The sequence below is a fragment of the Siphateles boraxobius genome, unplaced genomic scaffold (assembly GCF_051911475.1).
Source record: "Siphateles boraxobius isolate OS27281-9 unplaced genomic scaffold, OSU_SipBor_1 130, whole genome shotgun sequence".
NCBI classification, from domain to species: domain Eukaryota; kingdom Metazoa; phylum Chordata; class Actinopteri; order Cypriniformes; family Leuciscidae; genus Siphateles; species Siphateles boraxobius.
The window spans coordinates 2,803,319-2,830,735 of NW_027508734.1; the positions used below are offsets into that span (position 1 = coordinate 2,803,319).

Here is a 27,417-nt window from a genome sequence, read left to right on the forward strand (position 1 = left end):
TGTTCTATTGACCTTTTAGAGGATGTTAGAGATGAACAGTTTAGTCCAGTGGAGATCATAATGACCACGAAGCAGACAGAGACACAGTCAAAACAAAGAGTTTATTGAAGACAAATGATTTAACCATAATGCAAAAAAGAGAGAGAACGATTGCAAATGTGTATGAGACATGAACTAAATAAACAGTCACTAGTAATTACAGGCACACGCAAAATCAATTTAACCCAAACAGACTCAGAAAGGTTAGGATGAGCAAGATCATCTACATAACTATAAACCTTAAACCTTATGTTACCTTATATTTTATGAATTAAGTAATTGTAAGTAAAAATTAAAGTAAATCTGAATAACTACATTTAGTATGCTACCATGACCATTAAAAATTACTACACTAAAAAGTTGAGGTAACTTATATACGAGTAATCCACTAAAAATGCATACATACATGTGTAACTATATCACTGCACTATTGCTTTTCAAATTAAGAAGCATGCAGCTTAATCAATAATAACAGAACCCACATTAAACATCAACAGATAATAATCCTGTGCAAAAAAACACAAAATAACTCCTTTACTCTCCTTATACAATCTGTGGCAAACAATTCTGGGAAAACAGATTTCCCTGTTTGTATGATTAATTGTGTCCAACTTGTGTTGAACATTGGAATCAATCACAGATATGTTTTTTACATATCACTGCTTGTTTGCAATGTAGACACAATAAATGAAAAGTGAGCAATGCAACCAAATAATGTCTTGACACTTGATACACAGAGCTTCATTAATTATAATGGGAGCAGTCTAACAGAAAATAATTCATGCTTTATTGGACAGAAATCAATGAAGGGAACAACCTAGGACAACATGCATTCTTAGGATTAATTATTTTCTAGGAGCTTGTAGTTTAGGCTATATTTAGCCCAGCTTCTTTTCTGATATTTCGAGCATTTTCTGCCAGATCTTGTAATGCTTCTCTCAAGAGGTACTGAGTCGTAATGAAGGACATTCCTGCTGCAATAGCACTGCCCACACCTGGAAGGAGACTAAATAAATACTCAACTGTAGCAATGGCAGCGAGTGAAGCAGAAACGCTTACTCTGGTCAAAGCTTTATCTTTGATGGCAGCAATGAACTTTGATTTGGCCATATGCTTCAGGTGGGGCTTGTTCACTTTTTCTGAAAGCCTTGACAGTGATCTTTCATCCAAACCGAATGAATAGTAGCACCTTGACAGGAAAAGCACCACTATGCCTGCATCACATGCTACTGAAAGACCAGGCACAGGGACCACTGCTATACCAGCAGAGGCAAGAGATGCAGCCCAGATCATGCCTTTGAAGAACTGGATCTTCTTCTCAAGAGATGCTGTGGAGCACACTGGCCAGGCTTGTAGAAGAGCAGATCTCTTATGGTCTGGAAGATCTTCTTCAAGAGTGTTTTGAAGTATTTCCAAATCATATTTCTCCAAGTCAAAGGACGATATCAAGTAAACTTTAGGTTCTCCCATATCTTTTAGGTTTTTTTGACAGTCCTCTCTTATTATGGAAAGAACTTTCTGCTCATCAAATCCCTTTTTCCTTTCCTCTGCTCTGATGTCATTGTCAATCTTGGAACGAACAAAGTAATAGTTTTTCTTCTGTTTTCTTATTTCTTTAGCCAGCATGATGTCATTCTGTGTGAACCTTTCTGAGTTAAGGATAATGAAGAAATCATAGTTCTTAAATTTGACATCTTTAAGGTATTTATTTGCTTTGAAGTTTGGTGTTCCTATTCCAGGCAGGTCCCAGATCTTCACATTTGGCATTGTAGGATGTTCATACATGGTGACTTCCATTGTAGTTTCGGTAACTCCAGTAGGTGCTGCTCCGTCATCATCTTCTCTTATCCCTCTAAGTGCATTTACAAAGGAGGATTTCCCAGATCCTGCCTTTCCTGTCACGGCGATGTTAAGTGAGACATTTAACAACTGATCAAATGTTTCTTTAGCTTTTGCTGTAGCCTTTTCCAGGGTGAACTCTCCTGATGCCTTTACTGCCTCAGCAACAGCAGGGTCTTGAGTTTCCATGTTCTAAACAACAAATGTATACATTAACTTAACAACTGCTTAAAATTAGTGACATAATACTTATTTAGATAATATAATTTAGTAATGTAACTTACAGCAATTAATTATAATTACCTTAATTTCTTGGTTCCAGTAGGAGACCTGTTTGTATTGTGTCTGTCTTCAGTTACAGGAGAGGCTTGAGAAAACGCTGTCAACGTTTTAAGGACAAAATCTGCAATTGAAACCAATATGAAACAATTATGAACCAATATGAAACAAAAGAACAACAAATTTAACTACGAAGTCAAAAGACAATCACAAAGGACAAAATCAGTTTTGATTTTACATGTATTTTAATATTATTTAAATGTAAATTATTTGTAGCTATTATTATTTTATTTCATGAAAATTGTTTTTCACAATAACATTTGTCTTATATTATTTGGTAATTTGATAAGGTGTTATTAACATGCATTTTTTAACATACCTCTAACTATTTCGAAACATACAGTACATTGGATTTCCATAACTTGTGTATTGTAACATGTAAAAATGCCTCCTTAAGTTTGTGCAGGGAGTTTTTGTTGATCAAACCGCAAGAGGAGGAGCTTCTCATCCTCAGCCAAATAATGCAAATTAACTTATTTGTTAAAGATAATATCTAAGATTAATGATGCATATGTAGGCTTTTAAAAATTTAATCTATATATTTTTAAGTAGTTAAAAACTTATTTGTAGTTTTTTAAAAACAGTTTAATTCCTCATAGCTTGTCTGTACAAGTTTTCACTCGTTTCATTGAGTGTCATTGTGAAGAAACAGACCAGATCCTTAAATTGTAATAATAATAAAAAATAAAAATAAAAAGTAGATAGCCTATGTTAAAGGTACAGTAGTCTATAGTGTCCAAACTAGCACGTCTAATAAAAAATGAGAATGGGGATGACGCCAGGGAGCCAATCGTCTTCGAGTACTATTGAACGAGCCAATGGAATTATATTTTTTTCCGTATAAATACGGAAGTGGATGCACGCACTAGTTGCCTTTCGCTTCGGAGCCGATTGATTGATGTCTCTGAGAGTGCTGTTGTCCACAACGAGCGAGTGTGTCGGTGTTCTTCTGGAAGACTTTCCCAGTGCTGGTGGTTTCTACAGCGCGAGTGCAGTGATGATCGCAAGATTTGATCTCTCAACTGCTGTTTTAAAAGCAACAAATTTCTAAATGTTTGTGTGTGTTCATTCCCCTGTGTGCTCGCATCCAAACTTTAATTGATGTTAATTGTAAGAGTGCAAGGGCTTTAGATACTGCTTTGAATGCGCCTAGCTTAGTAAACTCTGTACATTGTTCGGTTCCGGCTGAAGTAGAGCCCGTGCAGCAGGGCAATTGGGTGACGGTAAACGTTGCTGTAGTCGCGGGACAAAACAGCTCTTCCGTTCCGATTACAACATTAAACAGATTCTCCCCACTCAGTGAAACACCCACTGAGAATTCTATTGATTGTGCCCTGGTAATTGGTGATTCGATCACACGGAACGTGAAAATAGAGACACCAGCCAGCATAGTCACATGTTTGCCGGGAGCCAGAGCGCCTGACATCAAAGCAAATTTTAAAGTGCTGGCTAATGCTAATCGTAAATTCTCTAATATCATTATTCATGTCGGCACTAATGATGTTCGACTCCGCCAGTCGGAGATCACCAAAATTAATATTAAAGTGGTGTGTGAACTCGCAAGTATGATGTCAGGCACTGTAATTTGCTCTTGCTTCCTGTTCGCAGGAGTGATGAGATAGTTAGCAGATTGTCATCACTCAATGGCTGTTTGTCTAAGTGGTGTCGGCAAAATAATATAGAATTTAGACAATTGGAAACTTTTTGGGGCAGACCTGGCCTGTTGAAAAGAGATGGTATTCATCCCTCCTGGGATGGTGCTGCTCTTCTCTCTAGTAATTTGGCTCATAGTCTTTGAGACAAAACATGACAATCTGGGGCTCGGGTCAGGAAGCAGACAAACTGGCTAAACCGACCGTCTGCTAGCGGCCTCGCGTCACCAAGGTCAGATAAATCCCATCACATAGAGCCTCTGTCACCTAGATATCACCATATAGAGACTGTGTCTGTTCCCCGAATTTGGAAATACAAAAAACTTCCAGACCCATCTAAGGGTAAAAATTTAATTGATGTTCAACAAATAAAAAACAGATATAATACAAATGAGCAAATGATAAAGTTTGTTAGACACATAATTCAGTACTATTTTATCTGTATAGTTTGATATTGTTTGTCTGTATAGATAGATATCCATACATCTGTAGAGTATCTGGTCAGGCTCACATGACATAACCATTCTAAGTTTGGGGAAAAGCTTTTAACCTTCGATTCGCCTTTAGTAACTCACCAGCGAGCCCACAGAAAGTCTGTCCCTAATGGCGTTCCTTGACACACACACACACACACACACACAACCAGGGGTCGAGCTTCAAAAGGATTCCGAGCCCCCTTTGCGTGCCCCACGCATGCAGATTCACTCCTGAAGACATCCCAACACACACACACACAGAACGGGGTGTTCTCTTACAAGACTGAGTTTTATTACCCCCTTGGAATGTCCCAGATAGTGTGATTTCTCCTAATTCTTGCTGAGGAGGAGAAATGAACCCTGTGTAATCCTATATATATATATTCTATATATATATAACAATGTGATAACTGTATTAACATTTATCTGATGTCCCATCTCATGATTTTCCTGTATGTGTTTGGTCTATGTTCTTGTAAACTCTAATGGGCTAATGTTCCAGATTTTGCATACCATGGGTAAACAGAATTGTATGTGTGGCCTATTTGGTCTTTATAACCTGGTACTGTGAAGATTGAAATGACTGGGTAAATTATATGTCGATAACAACAACATACGAGTATTACCAGAATCTTTTAATAGTTTCTTCATCGGTTCTTCATGATATGAAGCTTGTACAGTAAGTAAGCCCCGCGCTCCCCTAAACCAGGCAGCCCAATTATTTCTGTTGTTGATCACCAAATCCTGACCATATTTTTGCCGGTAATGTGCGTGCTTTAGTCCTGTTTCTGAATTTCTGAATGAATTTCTGAATGAATGAATTTCTGAATGAATGAATGAATTTCTGAATTTCTGAATGAATGAAAGAATTTCTGAATGAATGAATGAAAGAATTTCTGAATGAATGAATTTCTGAATGAATGAATGAATTTCTGAATGAATGAAATGAATTTCTGAATGAAATGAATTTCTGAATGAATGAATTTCTGAATGAATGAATTTCTGAATGAATGAATTTCTGAATGAATGAATTTCTGAATGAATGAATGAAAGAATTTCTGAATGAATGAAAGAATTTCTGAATGAATGAATGAATGAATGAATGAATTTCTGAATGAATGAATGAATTTCTGAATGGATGAATGAATGAATTTCTGAATGGATGAATGAATGAATTTCTGAATGAATGAATGAATTTCTGAATGAATTTCTGAATTTCTGAATGAATTTCTGAATGAATGAATGAATTTCTGAATGAATGAATTTCTGAATGAATTTCTGAATGAATGAATGAATGAATTTCTGAATGAATGAATGAATGAATGAATGAATGAATGAATGAATGAAAGAAACACGTTCGGGCAGGAAACTGATTTTTTTTTCAATAATTAAATATATTATGGACATTCTTTGCTAGATTCATTTATGATTTATTGTGTTCTCTATCCAACCTATTGGGTTTGTAATCAGCCTCATCTTTCACCGGAAGCTCCAATCCATCAGACTTTAATGCTTTCCTTCACAGTGGATGTACAGCATCTATTTATTATTGTCTTAAACTACAGTGTTATTTATGTGAAGTCCCAAGCCGTTACAAACACTTTGTAATGTGTTTTATTCTATGCTAAATGAAATTAATTTCATTAGTCCAATCATATGACTGGATCCTTCATGAAATGAGTGTTTGTTTTCTTATCTGCACACAGTGTTTAAAGTAACTCACCACATCCACCTATGATCTGATTCTTATAAATCACGTGACATATTAAAAAATAAACTAAAATGCAGCAGAATATTTACCAACCCATTAAAGGAAATCCTGTTTACCCTAAACACATCCTGCTTTATGATTACTGATGAATCTTTGATTATACTGTTAGTGTACTAAGGTTTTGCTGATCAGCTTTACAGTTTACTCCACTTCAAAAATTTAACTTCGTTCTCATTCTGGAGCTGGGATCGCCGAAATGCTGAGACTCCTTAAAACCTGCCCTTAAATCTGATCCAATCTGACCTCTGGCCTGTAAAGCTGCCTGAATCATCATCACACACTGTTGGTTGGCCAGAGGAGAACTGAGAGACTGAGTCTGGGTTCTCCCAAGGTTTTTTCTCCATTCTGTCCCTGGTGGGGTTTCAGTTCCTTGCCACTGTTGCCTTGGCTTTTGGCTTGCTTAGTTGGGGACACTTAATATTCAACAATATTATTGATCTGTCTGCATTTACACCATTATACGAGAACTGAACTGAGTTGAATGATGACATCACTGTTTTCTCAAGAGCTGCTATATATTTAAATGAACTAAATTAATAACTTTTTTACAACAAAAATGAACCAACTTACTTGAACTTACTTAAGCTGGACTATGATGATGCTATTTTCTTCTACATCTGTTGTACAGCAAAAACAAACTTATTGCATCATTTTCCTGTTATCTCTGCAAAGCTGCTTTGAAACAGCCTGTATTGTAAAAAGCGCTGTATAAATAAAGGTGACTTGACTTAAACATGCAGTGAACAGTTCTGATAGTTTAACATCTGAATCAGATTCAGTTTCTTTATGAATCAAATTATTTTATTTTATGCAGGGCATAACATTTTGTCCCAGTAGCCATATGTTGTGTTGCATAAAATAAAATGATTTACAGCATAGTCAAGTCTACAGTAGGGCTGGGCGATATGGCCAAAAAAAGTTATCACGATAATTTTTTTTATATTAGTCGATATCGATAATTATCACGATAAATGTCAAATCTTTATTTCTTTCAAGTTTAAAGGCAGATTTTTGCTCCTAAGTGAAAGTTGTAGAAACCAGAGCATTAATTGTGGTTTTAAACTACTCTTTATTGTCAGAACATACACTGTAAAAATGAATACGAATGAATACACTAAATCTAATCAATAAAATTGAGGCAACAGATTACAAGCAATATTAGTAATTAAATTTAACAAATTAGAATTGAGTAATAATTAACCAAATTAATTCCTTAAAAGTTAACCATTTAAAATGAGTAAAATTTACACATTTTCTTAAACAAAAATATTGGAATAACAGACTGGCGTCAAAGATGATTTAAGAACACTTTTTTTTGAAGATTGAACATTGAAGACACCTGATGTTAACAAGCCGAATCACTGAAGGAGAAAACCGTAATTGGTATGTTACCATTATGGAGATTAGTGTTTGCTTAAGTTGGGCTCTTGACTCTTAAATCATTGACTTTAGATTTTGTTTGGTTGTTGTACTTCAGTTATAACAGCCAGATGAACAACTAGAAAAGGTGATCTGATGGTGTTGGTTGTGTTTTAACATAATCATTATTTCACAATCATTTGACCTGAGTCACTGAGCTCATATAGAGTCCTATTTCTCAGTTAAGTTTACTTTATATTTGAAAGTAAATAATTATAGGAGCCCTGTCCTTGTACAGCTTCATATTTTTAGCGTTTTCAATGAGACCAAATCAATAATAAGACATTTTTAAAGGTACTTTATGTTGGCACACACAGACATCAAGAATTAGCGTATAAATCTCAACAATGGTGACAAACAGATCAACTCTGAACACAAGCTCATTATTTATTCATGCAGCAATGCATGATGGGATCCATGAATGAGTTTTGATTGGTGGCATGCAGAATGCACTGCAACATGCTTTATAATTGTCACCATTGTTGAGATTCACAGGCTGATTCTTGATGACTGTGTGTCTAAAAAAAAAACAAATTGTATTTGAGATATGTTTAAAAAATTCTTAGGATTACATTGTAAAGGTTACAAATATTATGCTGTACAAGGACAGTACTGCTATAATTAATAAAGTAAACCTAAATTGGGCTCTATATGAGTTCCATGACTCAGGTCAAATGATTGTGAAATAATGGTTATGTTAAAACACAACCAACACCATCAGCTCACCTTTTCTATTTGTTCATCTGGCTGTTATAACTGAAGTACAACAACCAGACGAAATTTAAAGTCAATGATTTAAGGCGAGACACGGTAGGCAAAAACATCGTTTTTTTTTCACTGGTCAATTTTGAGATTTTAGGATATTTGTCTTCAATAACATGTCTTCTTTCAGACTTGTGGTGAAAAAAAGTCAGAAATACACATTTAGGTCTTTATTTTACTACACTTTGCCTGTTTGCGTCTGTAGATTTCTCATAAACTCATCAAAAGTTGTCGTTATAAATCATCCTTCTGCTCCGCGATCGCGATCTGCACTCTGTCATCACACACACCGTTAGAAAGCTTGCTCTCTGCTGTACAATACTGCCGGATCCAAATATGGTCATTTCCTTTTTATCAGCAACCAATCGCGAAAGTAAAAGGGGGGATTTTACTCTAAATGCGCGATCTCATTGGCTGATGCTAATTCTTTAAAGCCCGTTTTCTCAAAATGACTTTTCTCTCTCACTCCAAGTCCGAAATCTCCACGTCAGTAGCACCTATATACACCAAACTTTCCAGTCTTGTACCTAGTTATATTATGAAGACATTTACAGAGGGATTTGTAAATATATTATTCTTAGCCTGATTTACATAACATTTTATTCCAAAAAACATGTCGAAAATCATTTTTTTAAGGCTATTGGCAGTATATTCTGATTTACAGGATAACAAAAGTAGATATCCATAAATCCCTCTGTAATTTTTTTCCCATCTAATATGTGAACACAATGAAAAAATAATTTTGAACCTGGCTTTATCCAATACTCAGATTTCGTTTTTTAAAATATATGCAGATTTGCGCATATTTAACTAGATAATGTCTAATTTGCATATTTAAACATTAAATTACCGAAAACTTGTAATACATTTTTTTCTCATCTTAATGTAGGTAATCAACTGGCAAGGTTTCATGGTGATATCTGCTAGTTAAAAAAAATACCCTATTCACCTGTAGTGTCTCGCCTTAAGAGTCAAGAGCCCAACTAAAGCAAACATTAATCTCCATAATGGTAACATACCTATTACGGTTTTCTCCTTCAGTGATTCGGCTTGTTAACATCAGGTGTCTTCAATGTTGGCAATAAAAAAAGTGTTCTTAATTCATCTTTGACGTCAGTCTGTTATTCCGATATTTTTGTTTAAAAAAATGTGTAAATTTTACTCATTTTAAATGGTTAACTTTTAAGGAATTAATTTGGTTAATTATTACTAAATTCTAATTTGTTAAATTTAATTAATAATATTGCTTGTAATCTGTTGCCTCAATTTAATTGATTAGATTTAGCATATTCATTCGTATTCATTTTTACAGTGTACATGGTACTGGCCAACAGCATCGGGTTGAAAATGTTCTTCCAACCTTAATAACTGTGCCTGCTGGGTCAGTAGCTGCACAAGAACAGCAATTGCACAGGCTTCAGCCAGCACAGAACATTCCACCAATGCAAAGCACTGTGGACCGAAATGCCCTATGTTGAATCTTGCAAAGGCAGAATGAGATTACATCAATGCTTGTGCAGCAGCAAATGTCATCAAGTTTGCCACAGAAAGACATTGCCATATTCGATGGAGATCCATTGCAATTTCTTTCATTTGTTAGAGCTTTTGAACACTGTATCGAGGGGAGAACTAGCAGCTATCAAGACTGTCTGTACCTGTTAGAGCAATATACTACAGGGCAGCCTAGAGAGCTGGTTCGAAGTTGCTTACGTATGTCATCGCAGCAAGGATATCAAAGAGCAAAAGGTCTTCTGAGAGAGCACTTTGGAAGTGAACAGAAGATAGCAACCGCCTACATGGACAAGGTGTTCGGATGGCCTATCGTAAAGGCTGAGGATGTTAAGGCATTGCAAGAATTTGCACTTTTCCTACGAGGCTGCTGCAATGTTATGACTGAGATACAATGTATGGAGGAATTGAATATTCCATCAAATATGAAGAATGTGATAATGAAATGGCCGTACAGGCTGCGGGACAGATGGAGATCTATGGCCTGTGAGCTACAAGAGCGACGAGGCTATCGAGCCACCTTTCCTGATTTGGTGAACTTTCTTGAGACTCAAGTCAAAATCTTGTCTCATCCGCTTTTTGGTGATATTGCAGACACACAATCCAGCGCTTTGAAGGCTATGAGTAGTAGAAGGCCAGTGTCCAGGAGTAATATCAAAGGAAGCAGTTTTGCAACTAACATTTTGGCGATGCCAAGCCAGCCCAGTGCTTCGAAGGAGTCAGGCTTAGAATTCTGTCACTATTGTAAGCGGTGTCATCTGTTGCCCAAGTGTCCAGGCTTGAACAAAATTCCTCACAGGGAGAAGATTGAATTCTTGAGAGGAAAGGGTGTTTGCTATGGATGCTTGAAAGTGGGCCACATGAGTAAAGAGTGTAGAAGTCGTCTGACCTGTGATGAATGCAATCTGAAACATCCAACTATTTTGCACATCTACAATAAGGACAAGATAACTAAGACACAGGAAGTAGAAGTGAATAACGCACTGGTGTCGCTGCAGGCACGTGGTTGTACTGGGGCCGGAGATCAACATTGTACTCTCTCCATCATTCCTGTACAGGTGAAAGCTAAGAAAGGACACAAGGTGCTCAGAACATATGCCTTCTTGGACCCTGGAAGTACAGCAACATTTTGTACTAACAGGTTTTTGAAGAAGTTGAATCTGCAGGGTAAAAGGACCAACATTCTACTACGCACCATGGTCCAAGAGAAGGTTGTTGAAAGTCAAGTTGTTCCAGGTCTAGAGGTGTCCAAATGGGGTGGCAGCCAGTTCTTGGACCTCCCGGAGGTATACACACAGGACGCAATTCCAGTGTCAAAGAGCAACATTCCTAATCAGCAAGACCTTGAGAAATGGGAATATTTGAGAGATGTTAAAATTCCAGAATTGGATGCAGATGTTGAAATCTTGATTGGGACCAATGCATCAAAATTGATGGAGCCCTGGGAAATTGTTAACAGAGAAGGTGGTGGACCCTACGCCGTGAGGACCCTATTGGGGTGGGTCATCAACGGTCCATTGAGAGGCAATAGTGGATGTTACAAGAGTAGCTGCTCAACCGTCTATGCCAATAGGATATCCATAACCAGGCTGGAGGAGATGTTGGTTTCTCAGTACAACCAAGACTTTAATGAGAAGTCATTGGAGGAGTGGCAGGAGATGTCAAGGGAAGACCTGAGGTTCATGGAGGTCCTTGAGAAGTCTACACACTTGCAAGGAGGTCATTACTGCATGGATTTACCCTTCAAGACTGATGACATCACCATGCCAAATAACCGGTGCATAGTGGAACAGCGTGTTAACTGTCTAAAAAGAAAGTTTGAAAGGAACAACTCTTATCAGGAGGAGTATACAGCGTTTCTCTCACAGATGATTGACAGCGGATATGCTGAAGTGGTGCCTAAAGACCAGCTGGATTGTACAGAAGGCCATGTGTGGTATCTACCTCATCATGGGGTGTATCACCCAAGAAAGAAGTCTCTAAGGGTGGTTTTTGACTGTGGAGCTGGATTTAAAGGAACATCCTTAAATTATCAGTTGTTGCAAATTCACTTTTTGGCGTTTTAACAAGATTCAGACAGGAGAGTGTCGCCCTGATGACTGATGTCCAGGCTATGTTTCATCAAGTGAGGTTGTCGAAAAGACACGTGGATTTCCTTCGTTTTCTATGGTGGCCAGAGGGAGATACGACACAAAGCCCACTGGAACATAGAATGAAGGTGCACATCTTTGGAGCTGTCTCGTCACCGAGCTGTGCAAGCTACGCTTTAAGGAGAACTGCGGCAGACAACAAGGACGACTTTCAAGCTGAAGTGATTGAGACCATATACAACAACTTTTATGTGGATGACTGTCTAAAGTCATTGCCTTCAGAGAAGGAGGCTATAAAGTTGGTTGCGGATCGCACCGAGTTGTGCTCAAAGGGAGGGTTTCGACTGCTCAAATGGACAAGTAACAGTCGGGCCGTGTTGTCGTCCATTCCTGAAGAAAAGCGATCCAAAACAACTAGGCAGCTGCACCTGGAACAAGACCGGCTACCCATGGAGATGGCACTTGGACTGAATTGGTGTGCTGAAAGTGACACTTTTACATTTAAACCTGCAGTGGAAAGACGACCACATACTAGACGCGGAATTCTATCAATCGTTGGTTCCATATATGACCCGTTGGTTTTTTTATCTCCTTTCAAGAAATGTGCCGAAAAAAACTTGTCTTGGGATGAGCCTATACCACAGACACTTTTACAACAGTGGACCGGATGGCTGTCGGACTTGGAGAAGGTGGCGAAGCTTAAGGTGAGCCGCTGTATCAAGCCAAAGGGCTTTGGAAGATCTGCCAGTGCACAGCTACATCATTTTGCTGATGCTAGCAGCTATAGTTACGACACAGTGTCCTATCTAAGGCTGGTGAGTCAAGAGGAGCGAGTGCATGTTGCCTTTATGTTGGGTAAAGCCAGGGTTGCGCCATTAAAACAGACAACCATCCCTCGTCTTGAGCTCACGGCTGCAGTGTTGACGGTTAAGGTCGATCGGATGTTGAAGAAGGAGCTGTTGTTGCAATTGGAGGAGTCACACTTCTGGACAGACAGTCAGACTGTGTTGAAATACATCAAAAATGAAATGAAACGCTTTCATACCTTTGTTGCTAACAGAGTGGCTGCAATACGGGAAGCAACAAATCTCAGTCAGTGGAAGTATATCAGCTCCAAGAACAATCCCGCTGATGAAGCCTCCAGGGGTCTGAGTGTGGATAACTTTCTTGCCTGTAAGAGGTGGTTGGAGGGTCCTGACTTTCTCCAAAGACCGGAAATGGATTGGCCAAGACCTTTGGAGCCGCAGCCCATCTCCTCAGACGACCCAGAGGTCAAAAGGGACGTCCTGGTAAATGTGATTACACACACAGAAGATGCGACCTCTAAGCTCATGACTTACTTTTCTGACTGGTCTAAACTAAAAACCTCTGTAGCTTGGTACTTGAGGCTCAAATCTATTCTTTTGGAGCTGAGCAGAGAGAGGAAGTTGATTCTGGCTTCTTTAGATCTTACTGGCTCGTCTTTGGAGGGGAGGATGAGAGAGGTTAGAGGAGCAATTGGCAAAAAACCACTTTCTGTGAGTGAGCTCTCTAAAGCCGAAGCTTCTATCATACATTTCAGTCAGCAAGTAACATTTCCGGAAGAAATCTCAATGTTGAAAAGTGGAGCATCTTCTGTGAAGAAGACAAGCAACATTTACAAATTAGATCCAGTGCTCAGTGACAATTTGTTGAGAGTGGGTGGAAGACTTGGCCGTGCAGCTTTGCCTGAAGAGCTCAAGCATCCTGCGATTCTCTGTAAGGGGCAACATATATCCAGCCTTATTCTGCGGTCCACACATCAACAGCTTGGGCATGCTGGACGGAACCATATGCTCTCGACTTTGCTGCGCAAGTATTGGGTTACTAACGCCAACTCTGCTTGCCGGAGAATAATATCTGAGTGTGTGGTCTGTAGAAGGCATAGCGGACAGCCAAGTGAGCAGAAGATGGCTGATTTGCCCAGTGAAAGAATAAGTCCAGATCTGCCTCCCTTCACCAACGTTGGGGTGGATTATTTCGGACCCATTGAAGTCAAGAGGGGGCGTGCTATGGCCAAAAGATATGGGTTCATCTTCACCTGTATGGCCAGTAGAGCTGTGCATTTGGAGGTTGCTTACACTCTGACCACGGATTCTTGTGTCAATGCTATTAGGAGATTCATTTGTCGAAGAGGTCAGATCTGCAGTTGATGATCGGACAATGGTACCAACTTTGTTGGTGCAGAGCGAGAGTTAAGAGAAGCTTTAGCAGCTATTGATTATAGCAAGATTCATGGTGCTCTCATAAAAAGGGGCATCGATTGGATTTTTAACACCCCGGCTGCATCACATCATGGCAGCGTTTGGGAGCGCCTCATTAAGATAGTCAAGCGAGTTCTGTATTCTGTTCTGCAGCAACAGTCTTTGGATGACGAAAGCTTCCATACCATTCTGTGTGAGGTGGAAGCCATTCTGAATGACCGTCCGATAACCAAGGTGTCTGACGATGTTAACGACTTGGAAGCGCTCACACCCAACCACATCCTTTTGCTGAAAGGAAAACCTGTTCTTGCCCCTGGAATCTTTCAAGAGAATGATCTTTACATTAGAAGACGATGGAGACAAGTTCAGTATCTTTCAACTTTGTTCTGGAAAAGGTGGATAAGGGAGTACCTGCCGCAGTTACAGGAACGGCAAAAGTGGGCGAGGCCGCGAAGAAGTTTTGAAATGGGAGACATTGTCATCATTATGGATCACACTGCTCCGCGTGGATCATGGATTATGGGAAGAGTGACAAAGACTTACCCAGACAAGAAGGGCTTCATACGTGCCGTGCAGTTGAAGACTAAGACAGGGCAGTTGGAGCGCCCTATTTCCAAGCTTTTCCTGTTGCAAGAAGCTGTGTAATGGTCATGACCCAACGCTGGTTAACATCCAATCCAGAAGAAAGAAGACCTGAAGACCTTCTTGAATGACTCCCTGTTTTGTAGTTTAATTGGGCACACTGTCCCAATTAGGGGCTGGTGTGTGGGAGCCATTTGCTATTGTTGATGTAGTGGTGGTGGTCAACACTAGAGGGCGGTGTGCTTGTGCTATAGTAGCGAAGGTCACGGTGGCACAGGGGCGCCAGCTGATTTAATGCACAGGTGTAGCGAGGGAAAGTATGCTAGGGTGGCGAGGAGATCACACGGTTTTTACCGCTGGCACGCCACAGCTAGATTAGTCCTCACGTTTGCATATACTCTGAACTCTGTAAACCATCTTTCTATTAAATGGGAACATCACCCAAAGACGCTAAACGTTGTGGACTTCAAATTCATCCGAAGTGGACAAACAGCGCGTCAAAAACAGGATCTAGCCCTCACCCTGCCGAGTGTCTGATTTGCGTTAAGACAGTCACTACAAAGTTCACAGTAATACTTTGCTCACGTTATTAATGCATTATACATTTTAGTTAATACATTTAAATGACAGTGGGTCAATTTAAGGCAGTAATTAATTAACTTGATTTTTAGTGCATTTTTTACAGTAACATACTGTAGATTGCAGTAAAGAACTGTACAATTAACAGTAAATTACTGGCAACAGTGTTGCCAGTATTTTACTGTAAAAAAACCTGGTAAGGTCTAAAAGTGTATTTTTGACGGATGCCGCGTCCAAGCCGCACCGTAAATACAAAATAAAAGTAAGAAAATCCTATCAATTTCAAAATAAACACCCTGTGCAGGCTCCCAATTGTACTGCACACCAATATATCCTTGGTAGAAACCAGACACTGTAAGGTAGAAACCCAAAAATCAAGAAAAACCACGTCAGACAGGCAAATCACGTGGTCTCGCGCATCCAGCCGCTTCACTTCTGAAATGCTCCTGGTGTGAGTTGGCACCCCGTGGAGGACGGAAGAAAACCTTGTCGGAGCCGTAACGCGTCGCAGGCGTGTGCAGTGTAAATAAGGGGTCATTCTTCATCGAGCAAGGATATTGCATTCAATTTGCCTCAGCTAAATAAGATACGTAAGTATTCAAATACAACCTATAACTACCTTGTCTAATGTGACATGTATTATTTGTTCAGTCTAACTGAAGGGACAGAATAACGTTAGCTGATAATTCATGGAGTTTGCAATCTTGTGTAAATTACAGTACTACATGCCAACGTTAGCTACTGTATATTTATTCTAGTATTCAGTTATCCTTTAATTACCGTTAGGAAAAGTGTTGAACATCTTCTGGTCAGGTATGACTAATATTTTAACTTTATGCCAAAATTTATAAGCCATAATGAAGCCAAAATTACTTTAATGATGAGTAATTGACATTTCAGCACTCTTTGAAAAGACATTGACTTCAGCGCGTACTTGTTGCACGTTAATGTTTTTTTCCTTTTTTTGGAAACGCACAGAAAACAATAATGTTTGTAACCGCTCGCACACTGGTTTAGTTTTTCCTTTGATTTGTCTGCTATTTAGGCCCTGTCCACACGGACACGGGTATTTTTATAACCGTGACTTTTTTTACGCGGTTCGGCCGTTCGTCCACACGAAAACGCACTGAAACCGAACATTTTTGAAAACCCCTGCCAAGGTGAGGATTTTCAGAAACGCCGGTTACAGTGTTGTCGTGTAGACAGTGAAACCGGGGTTTTTGCCTTGCGACATCAGAGTGTGCGCCGTTATCAGCTGTGTTTGACATCAGATTTGCGCTTCTGATTGGCCAACGTGGCTTTAGGGTTAAGGTTTATATCACCGCCTGCTGGCGTGGCATGCTCTTGACCGCGCTTGATTGCGTGTTTTTACGTTTTCATGTAGACGGAGACCGAGCATGTGTGGACGGGATTTTTTTTAAAAACGCTGTAGGAAAAACTCCGGTTATAAAAATACCCGTGTCCGTGTGGACATGGCCTTAGTCTCATTCGTTTCTTTGCTCCTCTGGATTTGTTGATGTTTCCTGGACTGATTCCGGTTACCGACCTTTATCGCCCGGCTTTTGACGCTACCCTTTTATGTTTTATTTATTATACTTAACAGAAATGTGTTTATTCGTAAATTTAGTTTTTTCTTTTTTCACAAATGGCATGATTTTAGGAAGTGCAATTTGATTACCTTCTGTCATTTTTACTCTTCAAAGTGTACACTTGAATTTCTTGATTCTAATTAATTTCCTGTTAGACCCATTAATTAATAATAAGGATAAACCATATTTAAAAAAGTATATAATTATCTAACATCTGATCAATTAAAAATTAACCTTAAAACATAAAAATTGGGGATATCTATATCATAAAAAAAAATTGTCAGGACGTCGTCTCTCATGGTGCGCAACAACGGTGCTACAACATACACATTTGTACGAGTGATTAAAAGGTGGCTAGTTTGTACGAATTTGTACGACCTCACTCGTAAGAATTTGTATGATTTGTCTAAACCCACACGATGGTTAAGTTTAGGGGCTGGGTCAGGGCTGGATAATTCTTATGAATTGGGCAACTCGTAAAATTCACACGAATTGCCGTGAGATTAGGTTGTTTTTACAGCTCTGTTGCATCTTACAATTCTACGTTATCACAATGTTGAGAGCATGTAGGCAACGACGTTGCCATTGTAGAAATGCAACGTGCCAAAGATGTTGCCACAAGATAAATGTGTTTGCTGGGTCTAAGATCTGGTCTGTGAGCGATTACTGGCACTATCTGCAGTCCTCCATACAGGATGCCTCCAGTGAGGGAAATAATGTTAGAGACTCTGTTTAGGAAACAAACAGGTTGTTGGCAAGATTAGGTCAGTATAATAGACTAGTTCAGCCTCCCTGGTGACATGTGGGGTTGACTTTATATCCCCATCAAAAAGTGACTGGACGGGACTCCTTTCGGACCCCTGGCCATATTCCCTTAAAGGAACCCCTTCCAAGGAAGCTGTTGGTTCAAAGCTGTTGTTTATAACGGTTTTTAAATTAGTCAAAACAACAATAAAATTGTTTAAAATAAAATTTAAAACATGATAAAAGTGTGATTACTATAGATAGTTCTGTATGTTCTTTAATTTGGAATAAGAAATAGTGATTGTCCAATATCCATTTGTGATCCATAAACAGAAACATTATTTCCTGAAGCAGGTTAGCACTGAAGCATTTGTAAAGCATTTGTTATTTTGATTATGAATGCATGTAAAAGCACATTCATCCATGTTTGTGATATCAAAGATATAAAGTGACCTTATTAGCCACTTCATGTACAAGTATCTGACCAAATCTCTTAACAACAGAAGGTAGCATAAATGCATGGACTTTCTAGGAAACATTTAAACAGTAAGGCCAAGAATGTATGTCTATGTTAGGGGTGTTCGATATCGTTTGCGATAATATCGTAATTGTTGTTTAAACTATGCAAAATCATATTATCGAGTATGTCACTCATTTTCAGAAACCAATCATAACGCTGAATCAATTGTTCAAGAATTGACGGTGCGCAACGGTGCACACGTCACACGTGCATTCAGAGCGTGCGGTGCTTGACAGAAGTTAAAATGAGCAAAGAGAGAAGTTCTTTTTTAACTGTTAGAGAAGAAGATATTCAAACAACAGCAAACTCACAATCCGCGCTAGATTTAATTCCTAGACGTGGGTCGTCATCACTAGCATGGAGGTGGTTTGTTTTTGAAAGGTCAGATTTTAGTCAAAAAACGCCGATCTGCAAAATGTGCTGAAAATCAGTTACAGTCAAAAGCAGCTCGAAGACCAATCTCTTTCATCATCTTCAAACTACCCACCGCACTGAATATGAGGATTATGTCACAGGCCGGGGCGACAACCAGACCTTCAACGCTGCCCCTTTCCAAGTGTACCACCCTGAGGAGCCTGACCAGAGAACACCACAGACAGGACAACGTTATAAGATACAAAGTTGTGTTGCTTTATTGAATTAAAATAGTCTCTCAGAACAAGGCATCAATTAATTCATCTCTTCTTTGTCTTTCAAGGTCCCAGGGATATAGCAGCTGCAGGAAGAAGGGCTCCCGCTGGCATAGCCAATGGTAATGTACCCCACGACGGATCCTCCGGACAGACAGTAAACCGCACCCCGGAGAGAACTTCACAACGGATCTGCGGAACAGACGGTGGGCAGCATTCAGGCGAGACTTCTCAACTCCATCCTCAGAGCTGTGTTCCTTTCTTAAAAGAAATGGTATCTGTGAGGATTTCCAGTCAGGACTTAGACCGCACCATAGCACTGAGACAGCTCTCATTAGAGTCACAAATGATTTGCTCTTATCATCCGATCGTGGTTGTATCTCTCTATTAGTGTTACTTGATCTTAGTGCTGCATTTGACACCATTGACCACAACATTCTCTTAAATAGACTAGAAAACTATGTTGGCATTAGTGGAATTGCATTAGCATGGTTTAAATCATATTTATCTGACCGCTATCAGTTTGTAGCAGTAAATGAAGAGATGTCTTATCGATCACAAGTTCAGTATGGCGTACCACAAGGCTCAGTACTAGGACCGCTGCTGTTAACTCTGTACATGCTACCTTTAGGAGATATCATTAGGAAACATGGAATTAGCTTTCACTGTTATGCTGATGATACTCAGCTCCATATTTCTTCCAAACCTAACGAAACTCACCGATTCACAAAATTATCGGAATGCATAGTGGATATCAAAAATGGGATGACTAGTAATTTCCTACTACTAAATTCTGAAAAAACAGAGATTCTAATTATTGGACAAAAAACTTCCACACGTAATAACCTAGAATACCGTCTAACACTTTGATGGCTGCTCTGTTAAGTCTTCGTCGTCAGTTAGGAACCTGGGTGTGCTCTTTGATACCAATCTTTCATTTGAAAGTCACGTGTCTAGTGTCTGTAAACCGCATTTTTCCATCTTAAAAATATATCTAAATTACGTCATATGCTCTCATTGACAAATGCGGAACAACTAGTTCATGCGTTCATGACATCAAGGCTAGATTATAGTAATGCTCTACTCGGTGGTTGCCATGCACGCTTAATAAACAAACTACAGCTAGTTCAAAACGCAGCCGCTAGAGTTCTTACCAGAACCAGGAAGTACGACCATATTAGCCCGGTTCTGTCAACACTGCATTGGCTCCCTATTAAACATCGTATAAATTTTAAAATATTGCTGATTACTTACAAAGCACTAAATGGTTTAGCTCCCCAGTACTTGAGCGAGCTCTTAACGCATTATAGTCCTTCACGTCTATTGCGATCTCAAAACTCCGGCCAGTTGATAATACCTAGAATATATAAATCGACTGCTGGCGGTAGATCCTTTTCCTATTTAGCACCAAAACTTTGGAACAATCTTCCTAACAATGTCCGGGAAGCAGACACAGTCTGTCAGTTCAAAGCTAGACTAAAAACACATCTCTTTGACCTAGCATTCACATAACAATCTATAGCCTTCTATAATTCAATACTAGGCTGCTTAGATTAGGTCAGCCGGAACTGGGAACACTTCCCTCATATCCTGATGTACTCGTTACATCATAAGAAGAATGGCATCTACGCTAATTTTAGTGTCTTTGTTTATCCCGAGGTTTTCCCGCAGCCTGCTGGATCCAGGCCGTTTCCAGATCTGACGAAGGACTTTCGCCTGGACCTGATGACAATGCAGTGCTGAAGTGCCAACTAGCCTCTCCCTATGGAGGATCCCTATACCACTCTACAGATAAAGCGTTGTGGAATTTTTCGGTTCGCGTACCTACCCAAAGTGATAAGATAAAATAAAAATTCTGCATCAAAATTTATAGACAAGTAGTTTGTTTAGGCATGGTTTGTAAGGAATTACAAGCCTGCGCACATATATTCAAACGCACATATCTATAGAATCAATTCTTAATGCGCATGTGAACGCCATCAGCGTCTATCACAGGTTCACGTTTAAAGTCTGTTTAGAGAGAACGGTGTCGTCTTAGCGGCCCCTAATTTAATAACAAATGATCATTTAGACGGAAGTGAATCAATCAAAACTAACTTTAGCTGGAAAAAACATTTTTCAAGAGCAACTTTAAAACCAAACCAATCTCTGTTACCTTAAATTATATGTTTATCTCTGTAAAGCTGCTTTAAAACAATCTACATTGTTAAAAGCGCTATATAAATGAGGATGACTTGACTTGACTTGACTCAGGACGGGCAGTGAACAGCACTCAGGTAAGGAACTTCTCAGTGAATCTGCAGAACAGACGATAAGCAGCACTAGAGTGGGGGACTCCGCAATGGATCTTCAGGACAGGCGGTGAACAGCACTCAGAAGAGAACTTCACAATGAATCTGCAGAACAGACGGTGGGCAGCATTCAGGCAAGATTTCACGACTAAGCCTCAGGACAGATGGTGAGTAGCACTCAGATAGAAACTCCTCTTGAGACAGACAGCGATCACCATGCAGATAAGAGGCCCTCTTCAGAACAGACAAAGTACAGCACTCGGGTGAGACATCCTCTTCCAAACACATCAGCACATCAGAGAGATAGATGGCTCTTTTCTGCTTAATACCCACTCCAGATATAACAGCGAATACGGCCCAGCGTTCCACGGGGGTAGCAAGTCAACTGGTCGAAGTCATGGTTAAAGACAGGACTGTTCTTCCCACACTCGTGTATTCAGAAAAAGTCACTCAAGACTTCAAACGTGCTTATATCACCATAGACACTGCAATTCTCACACTCACAATGAATTAAGGCCTCCAATATTCGTCCAGATTCCTCCACTCTCATGGAACTATAACTTAAGGGCAGCGTGGGAGATAATTATCAGCAGAAGCGACGAGCCTCGAGAAATCTTAACAACACTGGGTTTAACTTCCAAGCTGAGACCCACAGATTGCATCAGAGGGCTTTAGAGATCATCATAAATGTGAGTGAGGTACTTAACTGTCCCAGGAATGATCGATTTACATTAATTCTTCAGTCCATGAATGTTCTCCTTCATAAAATCCGCCAAGCCTGCAGTCATCTGTCCTGTCCCCCCTCCATCTCGGCCACTTCCTTTCCCTTTCTCCATTTCTCTTCGTCCCCCCGTCTCTCTCTCCTGATTCTCACCAAATGCCTTGTTATATCCATTATTGAGACACGTGTTCCAATCACTGATCGCCTCCCTCACCTCTCGCAGTTGACACTCGTTCCTTCATTACCCCGCGATCGGCCATCACATGTAAAACCGGAACCGCCCCGGTGTCCCACCGGAAGTGCTCCGACGGGGAAACACCCTCCCCAAAGAAAGGTTCCGCCCGCCTTCTCGTCACCCCGCCTCGCCTGCAGCTGACAGGGTAAAATCAAAAAAACACACGCAACAAACTTTGGCCGATTAATTTACCAAGAATGTTCCTTACGACAGAAAAAGCGACAGATGGCAAGATATAACAAACGCTGTTACCAATTCCATTGCCAGAGACATGGTGCCAATTCAAGCGGTTGAGAGAGATGGTTTTAAAAAGCTTTTAAAGACGTTAGACCCAAAATACACACTGCCTGGATGAAAATACTTCAGTGAAACAGCACTGCCTAAAATTGGGAGTTTGCAGAGGGTGTTTATTTTGAAATTTACAGGATTTTCTTACTTTTATTTTGTATTTACGGTGCGCCTTGGACGCGGCATCCGTCAAAAATAGACTAGGCGCCTATCTTTAGCGTAGCAACGGGGAGAGCCGCATCTGGGACGCTTCTGTAACTTGCCGCATCGCGGCTGGTGTACACACAAGCATTGACTAGAGTGTCCGCGATCCGCTCCGTTAGCCGTATCGCTAGGTAGGTAGAAACCCAAAAATCAAGAAAAACCACGTGGGACAGGCAAATCACGTGGTCTCGCGCATCCAGTCGCTTCACTTCTGAAATGCTCCTGGTGTGAGTTGGAACCCCGTGGAGGACGGAATAAAACCTTGTCAGAGCCGTAATGCGCCGCAGACGTGTGCAGTGTAAATAAGGGGTTGAAACGGCCGTTATACTTTTACCGCCGCCGTTCCCGTGGCGGTAAATTGCTGGTTTGTATTTGCTGCCTTTTACCGCTAAGAGGTGCTACAATCATAGGCTTTGAAAAGTATTCTCTCTATTGCGCAATCTGCCGCCGAGCGGCGCTCAAGCTGGTAGCAGATGAATTCAAGTGAAACATTGTAGTTAACCGAATTCATAATCATAACACTGACATTAATGAAATTAAATTGAATAAATAATGGAAACATTTTTAAAACATTGCAGACGGTAGCTCTGTGGTCAACACAACAACATGAACATCATGGAGCTTCAAGCGATCCGAGATCGAATCTCATTGTAGGCGACAACGTTTATGTTTTACCGTTCTTGATGCTTACATAGGTAACCGTTTAGTAGCGAGTTTATTAACTGTTTATTTATTTAAAGTGAAGCGTTTTGTTTAATTATCAATGGCAAATTACAACATACATTTGCTACATTCCAGTAGAGCCGCTGCACAGACGACAAAACTGATGAAGGAAGATCACGATCGCGTCAGAAAATGAAAATGAAGAAGCTCGTCTTTAATCTGCTATATTATTGTTTTGTGAATTATTCACGGAATTGAGATGACTGACAGTGATACCCGGCCATAAGAGTTGTTTTCAAAACAGATCAATACATTGAACAAATCAGAAAAAGACTGATTTTGTCATGGCTACACAAAATAACAGACTAACTAAATAGTATTGCTTTCAATATAAAAAACAATTAAAATGTAAAAGAACACTAAAATTAATTAAGTTTGAAACCCCATCACACATTTCAAGATTTAAATAAAGTGTCGGGACAGTTTATTTATTTAAAACAGGGTTGCATGAGTTCAGAGTTTATTTCCTTTCCGATGCAAAATAAGAAACACATAATCTTATTCTTGCGACATTTTAAATTTGTATTGCAAAAGAAATTGCAGCTAAATGAAACAATTTAAAAGTACAAAACGAAAATAGTCCAAAGCAACATAAATTAAGAACATGCGTTTTTCTTTGCCTCTCTCTCTCCCTGGATCTCTTTTTAGCAAGTTTATTTTGCCTCCCTCACTGCGCGCGCCGGGTCTCTCTCGAAATTAAACATTTCAGGGTAAAAACACATCATACAGCTGATAATACTGTATATGTCGCTGCCCACTGAGCAAAATGATGTCCAAAAGATGTCTTTTCAATGTCTTTGTCACAAAAGTCGGATGTTGATAAGACGTCCACTGAGGAGCCAGAATGAAAGGTTTTAGGACGTCTTTTTTTGACGTGTTCTGCACGTCCGATATAGTCTGACAGACATAGTTAAAGTATCTGTATTTTATGTCTGTGATTAAGAACAGCACAAGTGTCTGAGCCAGAAAGTCTTTCCTTCATATCTGGTTTCTCTCATGATCCAAAGATGTGTGATTTACAGATGTTTCCTTTATGTTCATGATTTTTAGACAAACACAGTTTGTCTGTGAGTTGTTTGCAATTACTTTGAAATAAACCAAGTCCACAATGGCCACATTTGAACTAGGTTTTAACCTTGTACGAAGAGGGTCCATGAACGTCTTTATCGGACGTGCAGAACACGTCAAAAAAAGACGTCATAAATCTTTCATTCTGGCTCCTCAGTGGACGTCATTTCAACGTCCGACTTTTGTGACAAAGACGTTGAAAATACCTCTTTTGGGCATCGTTTTGCTCAGTGGGCAGAGACGACATAAACTTCTGTCGTTTGCGGATAAAAGTTTACATTTTTGAACGATGTATGCTAGTCTACTCTTATCTGTATGACCAAAAACTTACGGAGTAGCCTATTAAGTTATTTGAGCTGTTATTAGAAAAATAAATCCAAATGAATGCGCCGCCGCGTTTGTCGAACACTAATTCAACATGTCAGAATAAAGAGCCCGATCTCATGAAAGTGCGTATCTATACCACGAATGTTATTTATCGTGCCATTTATACACCATTTTTTTTTTTCGGTGCATATGATACGCAGTTTTCGTGTGCATATGATACGCACTTTATGGCGTGTAATACGCACGCACTCCCCACCCTAATCCTGCTCAAGGGGTTTTCAGTGAGTAGCATATACACGCAGAAACGATTTTTGGCGTATAAATGGCACGATAAATAACATGTGTAAGACTGGAAAAACTCTAAGGACTTTAAGAGGGGCCACTCTCTGAGAAAACAAAGGAAATTAACATTTGAACTCCCCCTCATGCACTATTGAGACGAAGGTCTCACCTCCCTCATCCTAATTTCTCTCCCCCATTCTTCATCCTGGCAGAGATCTCCCAAACTCACACAAGAATCTAAATGGTTTAATGTGAATGATTTTCATCAAGGTTTATACATGTTTGGTATTATTTGAAATGTCTCGGTGCGACTGGTACAAATGTCTCATTCTCAAAGAAGTAAAACAAAAGGTAATAAGGTTTTTAAGAGTTTGGGAATAGCTGGCACACAAAGGAATGTGGTCTCTAGGCACTCCCAAAGGTGTAAATTCATAAATGCTAATTTCCACTATTCTTTGCAGATGGTCAACTTCTACCCCCAGTAATGGTGGGGGAATACAGTAAATTTCCACTAAACTCAATTTTTACATATCAAATAAGGTCTGTCTATATAAGGAAAATACAACAAGAGCTCAGGGCTGTTTTCTGTATTCAGATTAGCCCGTGTGGTTGAGGGTCTCGCGACTCTCAGCCCCCGTAGCCATACAGTGTCGGGTAAAGGATTTTCCTCTTTGTTCTAGAACATTTCATGGTTTGCATTGATTATCTTTCAATTGATTATGGAATTGTAATAATACGTTTACCTGACATAATAAATTGTTATATTTGATTATTCTAACAGACTTTGACTTTATTTTCATTGGAGTCAAAAAGGAATAGTCAAACATTAACGTAAATTTAATGATGCACAGATATCATTGAAAAACCTTTTCATTTTATGGACTCAGATGAAACGAGTTAATACATAAGATAAAATGTATTGCATTTAACCAAAAATACTTTGCCACGAGAAAAGACAGTAACACGCAAAGACCTTCACCGCTAATTCGAATACCGCCATTGGATCGAGTTAGACGGCCTTACACATGTGTGGTATAGATACGCACTTTCATGAGACTGTGTTGGAATAAAACCCGACTTTAGAACAATGCATTGCGCCACTCGGCGTGGTGTGCAAAACACTTAGGCTAACTATAAACTTCAATATTTCATTCAAAATAATCTTAAAAAGCTTTGTGACATTTTGAAAAGCCGTGCATGCATTAAGGCCACTGGAACCATGAACGTAACTGAAACGCTGGTTTGGATTTTATTGTTTGTCGTTGAAACGTGACTGTTGCATATCTTTATTTTATATGGTCTATTGGTGAAGTAGCCTATAACATTGATTACTGTGGAGGGAGGGGGTAGGGGATTAAAATAATTCAGCAGACGGATGTTTTGACCAGAAGGAAATCGCCGTAATCCCTGGCAAATCACACTTTGCTTAAAACCATATTTTTTTAAAACGATTGTATTATTATACAGATGTAAAGTCATTATGTTGGATAATATTAGTTCCTTTAGTGTAAAATGGAAATGCATGGTAATTTTATTTTATAAATATTAAAAAATCTCTATTAAGATCTCTAGCATTAATAATAGGCTAAAATGCATTAATAGGCTAATATAAAATTTAGAGTAGTACATGTTTGTTCTGGATTTGAACCTGTATCATCTAAATGATCAAAACGTAAGTTCTACCACTCGGCCATGAATTTGCTCACTAAAATATTCCCAAACGTTCGTTTCTCCTGTGTTCTTTCACATGAGCGAGAAGCGCTCTTCATTCGTCTAATTGCTTCATTGCACCTAATTTTTTTTTTTATTTTTTTTTTATAGTAGATACGAGTTCTACTATATGAAATGTAGGCTATATTGTTCTCGTCTCTATTCTTAAATTTTCATTGTATTTTTCTGTCCTAAAAAAATGTTTTTGCCGTGGCGGCTGGCGCGGCTGTAATAGGCATTCAGGTTGACTACCTACTGTAGAAATGATAAATCTGTTGATGTGTTTATAGACATGGTGCTCTGAATATTGACATTTTGTTATTATTATTATTATTATTATTATTTTAAACTGTATAAATTACTTTGGTAAAAAACTTTTACTGTTTATTTTTCATTTTTTTTTAATAAAGCTGAATGCATTAATAAAAGTACAGTTTTTTCCCTAGAAACTGGTCTTGAGTAAAATAAAGTTCCTGCTTTACAATTCAACATTATAACATTATTTCAAAATTATAACATTGTGTCTCTATTTACTTGGTTGTTTGAATACTTAAGTAACTGTCATGAGTTAATTTGGGTTAATTTTAATTTAGGTTAGCCCTGCTGCAGCAACACTTACTACTAACACTGAAACACACTAAATCTTATATGTGCTTTGATATTATGACACAATTTGTACTATGATAGCATAGGGCTATCTAAAAAAATATCAGAATATCTTGCTCACCTTTATGAGTTTCCTCGCTTGTAGAAGTTCTTACAGTGATATTTATAGATATTATATAGCGACACATGGGCTCATGTCCT

The 27,417-nt window shown here is 39.1% G+C and overlaps 1 protein-coding gene across 2 annotated transcripts; it reads right to left on the minus strand.

Moving 5' to 3' along the window:
• Positions 1-82: 82 nt before the first annotated feature.
• Positions 83-27,417, minus strand: LOC143736770 (interferon-inducible GTPase 5-like). 2 transcript variants are annotated; one of them, XM_077227467.1, is made up of 4 exons: positions 27,338-27,395; positions 18,620-19,022; positions 2,182-2,281; positions 83-2,070 (listed from the first exon to the last, which is right to left on the minus strand). In XM_077227467.1, exon 4 carries the CDS (start codon positions 2,065-2,067, stop codon positions 907-909), a length of 1,161 nt encoding a protein of 386 aa, XP_077083582.1. In that variant the 5' UTR covers positions 2,068-2,070; positions 2,182-2,281; positions 18,620-19,022; positions 27,338-27,395; the 3' UTR covers positions 83-906. The 2 variants fall into 2 exon arrangements, with proteins under 2 accessions (XP_077083582.1, XP_077083581.1); XM_077227466.1 differs by lacking the exon at positions 18,620-19,022 and having other exon boundaries at positions 27,338-27,417.